This window comes from Tursiops truncatus, chromosome 10, assembly GCF_011762595.2.
Source record: "Tursiops truncatus isolate mTurTru1 chromosome 10, mTurTru1.mat.Y, whole genome shotgun sequence".
NCBI lineage: Eukaryota > Metazoa > Chordata > Mammalia > Artiodactyla > Delphinidae > Tursiops > Tursiops truncatus.
In genome coordinates, this window is record NC_047043.1 from 57,014,443 (window position 1) to 57,026,607 (window position 12,165).

Consider the following 12,165-nt stretch of genomic DNA (forward strand, 5'->3'; position numbering starts at 1 on the left):
GATCCAACTGATTCCAAGTAACCCTATGCCAAAACGAAACCCAGCACTTTTTACATGAATACAAAATCCAGCACTCAACAATGTGAAATTCACGGTGTCCAGCACTGCAATAAAAAAACTGTCAAGCTAGAATTCTATACCCAATGAAAACAGCCTTCACAAATGAAGTAAAAATACCTTTTCAGACAAGCAAAAGCTGTCAGAATATAGTCAGCAGACCTGCACTATAAAAAATTTTAAGTTCTACAGGCAGAAGGAAAATACCAAAATGTGGATCTATACAAGGAAATGAAGAGTGACAGAAATGATAAAGATGTTGGTAATATAAGACTATTTCCATGTTTCCTCTCTTAAAAAGAAAACTACCTAAAACAAAACTGTGTATGCATATGTAAAAATAAAATGATTGACAACAGTACAAAGAAGAGAAGGAAGAAAATGGAAGTATGTAGTTGTAAGGTTACGTTCTATAAAAAAATAAGAGGCACACAGCCAATAAAAAGTGCTTAGTTAAACCCAGAGAAGTTACTAAAAGAGGGAAAAAGAAACAAAGAACAGATGAAACAAGTAGAAACAATTAGAAAGAAGGTAGATTTAAACTCAACCATGTTGATAATTACACTAAATGTAATTGGTCTAAGTACTCCAAATAAAAGGTAAGGATTTGCAGACTGGACAAAAAGCAAGACCCAACTACATGCTGCTTACAAAAAAACAAACAAAAAAACCAAACTCCTATTTTAAATATAAAGATACAGATAGGTTAGAAGTAAAATACACTCCCGCAAGTCAAAAAGAGTTAGAATGGCTGTATCAGTATCACACCAAGTAGACTTCAGGACAAAAAATAATTTACTAGGTATAAAGAGCAACATTTCATAATGATGAAAGGGATCAATTCATCACGAAGACTTAACAATCTAACAACAGAACTTCAAATTTCATAAAGTGAAACTGATAGAACTGAAAGGAGAAATAGGCAAATCCATAACTACAGCTGGATTTCAACACTTCTCTCTTAGTATTTATATAATGAGACAGAAAATCAGTAAGGATACAGAAGACTTGAATACCATTATCAATCAACTTAATTATTGACATGTATAAAACATACAGAACACTTTACCAGCAAGAGCACTTCTCAAGCACTCACATAAACATTCACCAAGATAGGCCATTAGCTGGGCCATAAAACAAATTTCAGTAAGCTTAAAAAGATTTAAATTACACAAAGCAGGGGCTTCCCTGGTGGCACAGTGGTTAAGAATCCGTCTGCCAATGCAGGGGACACAGGTTTGAGCCCTGGCCCAGGAAGATCCCACCTGCCGCGGAGCAACTAAGCCCGGGTGCCACAACTACTGAGCCTGCACTCTAGAACCCATGTGCCACAACTGCTGAGCCCGCGTGCCACAACTACCGAAGCCTGTGCGCCTAGAGCCCATGCTCCACAATAAGAGAAGCCACTGCAATGAGAAGCCCGCACACTGCAACAAACAGTAGACCCCCCTCACCCCAACCAGAGAAAGCCCACACACAGCAATGAAGACCCAATGCAGCCAAAAATAAAATAAAATATACTAAAAAAAATAAAAATTACACAAAGCATGATTTCTGAACAAAACAAACTAGAAATTAGTAACAGAAACTTATGTGGAAAATCTTCAGACAAGCAAAAGCTGTCAGAATATAGTCAGCAGACCTGCACTATAAAAAATTTTAAGTTCTACAGGCAGAAGGAAAATACCAAAATGTGGATCTATACAAGGAAATGAAGAGTGACAGAAATGATAAAGATGTTGGTAATATAAGACTATTTCCATGTTTCCTCTCTTAAAAAGAAAACTACCTAAAACAAAACTGTGTATGCATATGTAAAAATAAAATGATTGGAAATTCATCTTTCAAAACATAGCATGATTTAGCTTTTAGAAGGATCACTCACAATGCTGAATGGAAAACAGATGAGAGAGACAAGAGGCAAAAGTGATGAAACCCTTTAAGAGGCATTTTATAGTTGACCAGATAAGTGATGATGATGTTCATGGACCAGAATGTCAGGAGTGGAGGCAATGAGGTGTCAATATTTGAATGGTGAATAAGATGTGCTCATGGATTGGATGCTGGGATCAAAGAGTGAGGGTTGACACCAAGATTTTTGACTTGTGCAAAACAAATGAAGGTTTCGAGTTGTCAGTTATGAGATGGGGAACATTAGTAGGGTAAGGATTTGAGGGGGATTATGAGTTTGGGACTTGTACAAATTGAGGTGCTTATCAGACACATCCGAATAGAGAAATCAAATAGGTAGTTGGAATCTGGTGTTCCTGGGAGACATGGGCTAAGTATATTTCGGGCTTCTATCAGCACATGGATGTTAAGGATCAAGAGACTGTGTGTAGATACAGAAAGGATCTAGAATCGAATCCTGCAGTATTCCAAGTTTAGTGGTTGGGAGAACGTGGAGCTAGTGGACTGAAGAGCAGCAAGGCAGAAGTAGAGTCCTGAACAACGTGAAGTTTGCAAGGAAGAGTGATCAACTCAACAAATGCTAACGTGGGACTGGAAGTGACCACTGGATTAGTGTTTGTCTGGCTTAGGCTGGGCTGGGAGTTGAGGGGAAAGGGAGAATGTGCTAACAGGTACAAAGTTTCTTTTGGGGTTTATGGTAATGGTTGCACAACTCTGTCAATATACTAAAACCCATTGAATTGTACGATATAAATCAGTGAATTATGCGGTATGTGGATTACACCTGAAAGCTGTTTCTAAAAATTGACCACTGGATTGAGCACATGGAGATCACTGCTGACCTTGAGCAAAGCAGTTTTGGTGGGGTGACAGCAGCAGTGCCTGATTGGAAGGCTTCAGAGAGAGGTGAGGAGAGGAATAGAAAAATGTGGCAACAGCTAGAGAGAAAACAAAATATTTGAGGGAATAAAATCATGTCTGTTTTGTTTGCTGTTAGGAATAATCTAGTAGAGAGGCAAAGATTGACAGTGCAAAGGGAAGAAGAGAATGACGAAGTCCTCAGGTCTGTCTCACTTAACACCTGTAAAGTCTTCAGGGGCAAGTGAAGGGACTTACCTGGAGTCACACGACCGGGAGGAAAAGCAGGGCATGTGGATACATACGAAGGTGGGAAAGAAGAAGTGGGAGCTTGGGGGCAGTTCTAACTGCTTCGGTTTACTTACTGAGAGCGTGGTGACTGGCTGAGTGAGGAAAGCAGATAATTGGGGAAATAAAGTTTAATTAATGGGCAGTCCTGGGACCCACCTGAGACTTATGGTCACGAGTTTAAAGTGAGAACAGTCACGACTGCATTTTTTCAGTCACATCTGGTGGTGCAGGTGCGCACACGGCACGTAGAACTTCGGTCTAACCCAGGCCGGGACTATACAGAGCTGCGTTCATAAGAAGAAACAAGATATGCGACACAGTTTATATTGCTGAACACCGATATGCCACTTTATTATCTGGACTTTTTTTTTTCCCATTTGTCACATACCTGTCAATGTTTACACAATGAGGAGTATCAACCAGCAGTGGAAGCAACCGACCAAATCAGCTGATAATTCTGTACCCTCTTAACACATCAATTCTTACTTGGAAGGGACATCTTTGAGTCAGTCTCACGGCTATCCTTAAAATCAGTGTCAAGATTGTCACAACTTTAAATACAGATAGAACTGCCAGAAGTACATCATTTTATATATATATATGTATATATATGTATATATATATACACACATACAGAAAAATACAAGACTAATTGTTTTTCCACAATATTTAATTTACACACTACTGTAACTCTATGCAACTTCTGAAGACAGGTTAAGGGGTACAAGAAACTGTTTAGAGCAAGTAAGTCATTTGGTCCAATATTATCTTAATGTAATGGTTATTTGCTCCCTCCCTTTTATGTGATGACATACTATGACATACAACACATGCACAATCATTCACTTATGAACAAATGAGTAAGACGCCACTCAGACTAACATCTGTATACCCAGAGGGTCAACCAACCACACACAACTAGTAAGGCTATGATACAGCTATGCAGCATAAATGGTCAACACTGCTGATCCTAAAAGTGAGCACCATATATACATTTGAATATAAAAAACCACTGAAAACCAAACACATATGGGTTAGTTAAAAGGTGCCATTCCAAGGCTATAATCACAGGAAAAAGTATTTACATTACTTGGAAAACAGCTGCAACAAAGAGTTTATTGCCAATGCCCTTTATAAACTTCTCTCCTACGTTTAATACAGATGTTACGCTCACCATCTATGTGAACCACACATCTTATTTCTGGCCCTTTATAAGATCCCTGCTCAAGAATTTCAAGCAAATATGTTCTATGGCTTCACCCACACACCTATCCTCATAGCTCTCAATTATAAATATCACAATGAACTAGAGCTGTAGCTTAAAACGTATCTAGCCTAGGTCTAGAAAGTAAAATAAGTATTCTGACTATCATCTTTACTTAGTTTAGTAAGTATACTGTGAAATTCAGAGTTCTGAGTAAAACATATGAATCCTAAAGGAGCAGAGTCAGTGTGTACTTGGAGAAACCGTGACCAATGGAATGCTGTCCTTTGGTGCTCTGCCCACTCTATGGACCAGGCAACTGTCACTGCAGAGACACGACAGGAGGCTGATGAGTGTGGGAAGGCCCTGGGGCCCAGCCACATCCTATCACCAATGTCCCTAAGTGTTGCTTTTAAGACCTCCTGGGCACAGCATGAAAAAGTAGCATCTGGTCCCCTTCCAAAATGATACTGTGTCCTACAAGATAAAAGCCACGAAAGATGATTATCTGGTCAAAAGTAGTCTTTGTACAGGAATAGTTTAAAGCAAAAGTTCTTTGATTATTGTTTTTGCAGGAAGGCAAAGTGAAAAACACTTCCAGCAAAAAAAAAAAACAAAAAACAAAGCAGGCTTTGTGCATTTTTGCTTGCTTTATGTGTGAATTCTTACCCTTTTATGTATACTTTTTAATCAGCCAATTTTCATAGGTAGCTGAGCTAAAAGACGTAAAAGAATGGAAGTTAACAAAAGAGACAACCTAATTATCAAACTCCTAAAAATCATATGCCAATAATCTTTTTTTTTAATTTATGGGGTTTTGACTTTGCCAACATCTGGGTACACCTTTGCTTCTATATTAGGCCCTATAGTTTCTTCTATCTATGTGGTTATAAAGGAACTCTGGGGTGTGCCCTCCAGGAAGGAATTAACACCAAGCATCGTTTTGTTCTGTTAGACAGACACACACTCTGTAAGTAGAGTTAAGACATCATCAGTTCACTTTATCACATTACAAAATGAGATTGTCTGCTTGTGATTTACCTCTACGGGGAAGCTGCCTTATAAATCTAAGTACTTGATCTCACCTATTACAAGACAAGAAAATCTTTTTCAGTTAAATTTTAAGAGCCCAAACTGTTTTCACACTATAGCTTAAGACAAACAGGTGTGGGTATGTTGAAATCATGGTTTTAAGGTTGTCAGTGCAGACGCTCACTGTACTCTGCACAGGCCCTGGCATCTGGGGGCGCGCGGCACGCTCGCGGGCTCTAGGCCTGATGGCATCACAACGTTATTGCTTTGGTTCTGCCTCAGACACCAGAGTGTGCCTCAGATCACGGAGGTTCCATGTCACAGAAGGTCGGAGCAGGAATTTAGGTTTTTCACAAGGAAAATCATTTTTTCTCTCTCTAGGTTAAGTGCAGAACATCAAATTTCTAAGTGCTCCATTTATATTAGGTTCCAAATATACATTTTAATTTAATCCTGATCATCCACATTAAAATTATAAATGTAAAAATTACACAAGACTTTTCGGCTGGAAAAAAAAAGGAGTGTCTAGCAGCATGCACAAAGACCATGCATTTGTCAAGTCGTCAGGCGAACAAATGAAAAAGTAATAAATAATTGCCCGCTTTAAAAGAGGAAAACCGAAAAGGGACCAGTGAAGTGAGCCGGTCTTCGCCGCTCTGAGCAGGAAGCGCACCGAGGTCAGATGACGTGGCAGCAGCTGGCCTGGCTGGAGGCGCACAGCAGCCCCTCCTTGGGGTTCCGCTGGATGTTCACAGAGATGGTCTTTTCGCACAGAGGTAGCTGGAGCACGTTGTTTTTCAGATTCTTGCTCTTTATCCGGTCCAACTCCACGGTGGTGTTCGCCACGTGGTCGGAGAAGAACTTCATGCCGCCCACGGCTGGGGCGGGCGCCGCACCGCCTGCGGAGCCGATGCACATCTTCCAGGCGGACTTCTCCTGGACCTTCACGCTGGAGAACGACAGGCTGCCCTGCGGGTCGATAATGTACTTGGCGCTCCCGTGCAGCTGGGAGCCGAGGCAGAGGCCCATGAGTTTGAGGCTCTCCACCAGCTCCCCGGCGCCGCGCGCCGCCAGCTGCGTGGACGTGGAGGAGCCGGGGCCGGCGCAGCGGCGGGCACTGCCTGACGTGCCGCCCGGGGCACCGCCCGACCCCCCCGCGGGGCCGCCCCCGCCAGCGCTGTGCTCGCTGGGGCTGGCCTTGTCCGCGCCCCCACCACCGCGGCTCGGCTTGCTCTGGCCGCCGCCGTCGCCCTCGCTGCCCGGGGGCCCCTCGCTGCTGTCCCGGCGGTGCCAGGAGTAGGTGAAGCCACTGTCTTTATCCAGGCGCCGGCGGCTCTCCGAGTCGTCGTCGCTGGTCTCCGAGCTGCTGCAGCTGGAGCCACGGCCCTGACTTTTCCTGCGGTGGTAGCGTTTGTGGACCGTCCCCGGGGAAGCAATGTTCATCTTCAAGCGGCTCAGCTTGGGAGGCAGGTTCTCATCCATGTCGAACTCGTCGTCCGACTCCCCCTCCTCGAATATCTGGTTGAGGACCGGGGCGCTCTTCCTGGACGTCAGGCGGTTGGTCACGGACGGCTTGCGGCGCAGAACCACCTGTGTTGAGAGGGACATGGGCTTCTTGTCCTCCTCGTCTTCCTCTTCGTCTTCCTCCACCCGAAACAGACACTTCCGCCCACTGGCTGCGGGTTTCAGGCCGGCGGGTGGCCCCGTGGACAGCGCGGGCCCGGCCAACTCGGGGAGGTCGTCTTTCTTAGCCGAGTCACAGAGGCCTTTGCTCCTGTGGCCGTTGAGAACACTGTCGGCAGCCCGAGCAGGAGACTGAGGGACAGTCGCGTGGGACAAAGGAGTGGCCGTGAGGTCATCCTCAAGGTCCTGGGGCACGTCAATTTTGGTTGGCCATGACTGCCTATGTAACAGATTGGAAAAGAAAAAAAGAAAAGCTATGTAATGGTACACAGACTTTACCCAAGTACCTTAAATAAAACTTACTGGGACAAAATACACAGGCTTTACAAAAAAAAAAAAAAGAAAACGAAAGAGAAGACAAGACAGCGGCCTTGCAAACCCATTCAACATCCTGTAAACATCACAAGGACACTAGAAGGGCAAATGTTACTTTGAAATGTGGTTCAGTTTATGGCTTATTGGCCAAATGAAAACTTCATCACGGTTGTCAGAAAAGGGGGCAAACGTCTTTTCTATAGAAACGTTTTATACCACAAGAAAAACCTTTTTAGAAAGTACAAGGGAGTTATCACCAAAGCAAAACCTGAACACAGGTTTTGCTCCTTCCGGTCTTAAGATCACAACCTTTGAAGGTATATTACACTGCTAATAAATTCACCTGAAATTTCCAGTCCTCCAGATTTTACTGGATGGTGTTAATAGTTGGTGTTTACAAAAACAAATGGAAATAGTTTACTGCATTTAAATATGATACTGGAGAGGAAAGTCAGTGAATACTGGTATACATAAATCTCTTCTTCACCAATTAAAATATGCACCCTCTAAATACTTTTTTTTTTTTTTTTTGCGGTACGCGGGCCTCTCACTGTTGTGGCCTCTCCCGTTGCAGAGCACAGGCTCCGGACACGCAGACTCAGAGGCCATGGCTCACGGGCCCAGCCCCTCCGCGGCATGTGGGATCTTCCCAGACCGGGGCACGAACCTGTGTCCCCTGCATCGGCAGGCGTCCTCAACCACTGCGCCACCAGGGAAGCCCAATACATACATTTTTAAATGACGACACAGGAGTCCTGCATAGCAATCCACTGTTATTTAAACTTTGATTCTATCCCTTCATCCAGAGTCACCCAAGTAGTAAGAACACTGCTTGGTAGCCCAAGGAAGACTTTTGAAAGTGAGTTCTCCAGCCTGTTTTGAATAAACACCTTGAATTCTCAACTGCCCTCTCTGCTCAGGGGAACAGTAGACGCCAGTGACACTGAAAACAGCCACTGGTACGCTGACACTTCCATGTCACACCACTTACGTTATCCTGGACATAAAAGCCAATTTAAATCTATAGCCTTAAAAAACCCATAGGAGTTTACAGCAGACCTCCTTCCCCCAATTCGGAGCCTCCTCCTCTCTCTCAAGGATGGAGTGGGTCCGTTTGCTGGTCACTGCTTGGTAGTTTACAGAAGCTGGGTGTTCAATGATTCTGAGGTCAAGCAGCGTCTCTGGACAAGTCCTCTGTCCTCACAACACAACTGTACCAACTCCAGATGAGCCTCGGGGCCCTAGGAGACGGCACACAACATTCCTTTCAGGCTGCTCCTCAGAGAGCAGCCACCCGAAAGGTCACCCTGGCAAACGCTGGGGTCCCTGTAGCGGGAGGCAGGTGCAGACAGTGCGTCTGACCCACCAGGGCGGCAGCCAGTCCACCCGAGGGGGGCAGGGCACAGATGTGCCGGAGGCGCTTCTCTCCCCACCAACCCCAAGAGAAAGCCAAAACCACCCTCAGAACCCACCCCCAGAAACCAGATGGTTACTAAGCGCTGCAGCTGCACCACACACGCTATCTCCACTTCTGAACCAATGGCTCTTATTTATATGAGTAAATCAGATTGTTAAGCAGCTCACATTTATTAAGAACATATCTGGCCCCAACGCTGTGCTAGACTTAATGAGCACAACACTGTAAGAAGATCACGGCTTATCTTAACGAAAGATAAGAAAGACTGCTAACAAGAACTATAAAGGAGTCACACTGACAGCACAGTTCACACTGAGAACTTACTAGGGCCAGCACTGTGGAGAGAGCCTGACAGCAATTCATTCATTTAATCCCACCACAATCCCATCCTCCCTTGACAGTGAAGAAATCAAAACACAGAGTGTAAGCAACCTGCCCAAGGCCACACGGGCTTGAAGACAGTGACATCTAGGCTGAGTTCAGTGGTTACTAAACCCCCAGAGCAGTGGCTTCACTCTGCAACCCAGGAAGCCCTCTGAATGACTGCCTATCGAATGGACGGCACCTTTGCAGTCAGGCCTCTGTGGTTTTCCTTACTTCCTAGTTTCTCTCTGGAAGGATGCGGGCACTGGTCCCACCCGTGTGGAGTTCAGCTCCCAGGACTTCACAAAGCTCTTCTAACAGAATACACGTGTTACCATCCCATGCTGGCAGGACCCAAAGAGCGTATCCGCTCTCTGGGGCTCGCTCTCCCTGACTTGACCTACCCATGCCCCACAAATGACTCTGCTGGTTAGACGCCAACCACGTTTCTGCACCCCAAGTCACTCTGACCTCAAGGCACACCCAGCAATGGAACCAAGTTAGGGTGCAGGGTTTTGACAACAAAGAGAAGGCAAGTAAGCAGACATCCACCACCTGCCAGTGGGCCCAGGGCCCCAGGAGGAGGACAGGCCCCGACAGCATCTCCACTCTGTAATCCCCAGGTGGGTAAAAGGAAAGTGCATGGAAGGCTCTGATATTTCTTTATAACTACTGTTGGCTTTGTAATTTCTATGATACAGTAAAACCAATTTAGTTCATTTACATATCTGCTCAACTTCAGATTGAGTTCCGATCTGTTCCCCTAAAAATAAAACAGTTCAATTCCAAATATTCCCTTCTCCAAAACACTGCAGTGGCTCCAGGCCTGGCGGCGCAGCATGTGGCGATGGCTCTGGAGCCACTCTTTCCCACCAGAGGGCTCGGGTCACGACTAGGTTGACCCTAACCCCTCACTGTCACTCTCCTGGTTTGTCCCATGTGCAAGGGTCCCCATGCTCCCTGGGGCCCAGTCTTCTTCCAAGCTGACACCAGACAGGGTGTCTAGTTTTCATTATGCAAGAATATGTCCAGGATATAGATGCAGTTACCAAATTCATCTTCCCATTAAACTACACTTCTAAATATTTAGTCTTTGGTCACCCGGGAATGTTTTCTTGTCTCTTCTCTGTTGCTCCATCCCAAGTAACAACCTACACATGGCAAGGTGACTGCAAGTAATTTAAAATCCAATGGTATTCTTCCTCTTTCAAGTAGTAATTACTGTTACATATTCACACGTATATGTTTATATAGCTATATACAAGTAGAGAATTATTTAGAACCAAGAGCATCCTTCTAGTTCTTTTAAATTTTTTTTAACTACTTATTTTATATTTATTTATTTAGGCTGCGTCGGGACTTAGTTGCAGCACACGGGATCTTCATTGCAGCATGTGGGATCTTTCGTTGCGGCGCGCAGGCTTCTCTCTAGTTGCAGCACACAGGCTCTGTAGTTATGGCATGCAGGTTCCAGAGCGTGTGGGCTCTGTAGTGTGCAGAACGCAGGCTCTCTAGTTGAGGAACGCGAGCTCAGTAGTTGTGGCGCACAGGTTTAGTTTCCCCACAGCACGTGGGACCTTAGATCCCCGACCAGGGATTGACCCTTAGCCCCTGCATTGGAAGGCGGATTCTTTACCACTGGACCACCAGGGAAGTCCCTCCTTCTGTTTTTGAATCACTATAATTCCATGGATTACTTCATCTGAATAAAGATAAAGTCTAAATAAATTTTCATAATGGTGACAAAAAAAGTAACCCTTCCCAAGCTTTGATATTAAATGGAAAGCTAATATGGCAGAAGAAAAAGAGGAGAAGGAAGGCAGGGGGAGAAGAGGAGGGGGGCGGGGGGAAGGGGGAGAGTTGGGAAAGGAAGGGAAGGAAAACACAGGGGAGACGAGCGCACAGTCACTGCTTTACCAAAGGTGATGTGGTGGGGAAACGTTCTCAACAATGACAGCAAACACGTGAAGCCCAGTTCAAAGCACTTCACATATATTAATTCGTTTATCCATCACCACGACCCCAAGAGGTAAACAGGATTACTACTCCCACTTCACAGGAAGCTGAGTCAGAGAGAGGTTAAGTGACCTCCCAAGATCAAGCAGCTGACCAATCAACTAGCTGATGTGATGCCGAATCCCTGAAACCCTAAGACAGCATCGTGCCACAGACATGCTCTGTATGTCTTTTAAAATTATGTCCAATACTGAGGGAAAACCTGGCCTTGTTCCTAGAATGAAAAATTAAAGAAAATAACACATTTACACATGTCCGATCTGGAAGAGCTTAGTGAAAATAGCTGGCACGCTAGCCCGAGGCTGCGGCTTCTCCGCAGGTGTCTTTGTGGCCAAGCCAGCAACTGCAGCCCCTCGCTCCGCTAAGCCCGAGAGAGGAAGGCATCCCTGGTGACCAGGGAACCAGGACCCCCACTCACGTGGAGGGCCCACAGGTGGCCCCTCCAGCGAGGCTGTCACCACTCTTTACACTCCCACCCCACAGACTTAGGAAACATCAGAAAAAGTTCACTATTTCAAAACGTTAACTTACTAAAATCAGTGAAGATTTTTTTCTCACCTAAACTGGGCCTTGATGTTGCTAGGGCTTGCAGACCTGGTCTGTATTTCTTTCTCTTGCTTTTCCCTCAGGATCCTTTCGGCAAGCAAGAAGTAAGTGGCTGTGATGTGGTTATACCTGTTGGTTTCCAGGGCTCTGAGGAAGTAAGAGAGAGGGAGTATAAGCCACATTTGCAGGTTTGTTTTTTCACGAGCAGAACTGGATTTTTTTTTTTTTTTTAAGTACAAGCAAATAAAATCTAATGACCTGGAATCTTTAAAATTACGGGGGAAAAACAACCCACACACACACACACAAATGAAAAAAAAACCTAGTAGATCATTCTTAAAATTCTAAGTCACAGCTTCATAAAAACATTCAATTAGTAAGAAAAACCCAAAATGCTGATGGCAGCTGAGCTGGATGTTGGTTTTAGATGCACAAAATAATGAAGTTTCCAAGAATGTACACATTATTCAAA

At 44.7% G+C, this 12,165-nt stretch overlaps 1 protein-coding gene across 8 annotated transcripts in view; it reads right to left on the reverse strand.

The window, feature by feature from the left end:
- The window catches only part of SNRK (SNF related kinase), a 154,518-nt gene that overhangs the window by 17,541 nt on the left and 124,812 nt on the right, over nucleotides 1-12,165 (reverse strand). For all 8 annotated transcript variants that reach the window (XM_073787850.1, XM_073787849.1, XM_019946841.3 and 5 more), the window contains 2 exons: nucleotides 11,706-11,840; nucleotides 3,274-7,256 (listed from right to left, as the gene is read on the reverse strand). In XM_073787850.1, the coding sequence (XP_073643951.1) occupies nucleotides 6,032-7,256; nucleotides 11,706-11,840 (1,360 nt within the window). In that variant the 3' untranslated portion in view covers nucleotides 3,274-6,031. The remainder of the gene's footprint in view (nucleotides 1-3,273; nucleotides 7,257-11,705; nucleotides 11,841-12,165) is intronic.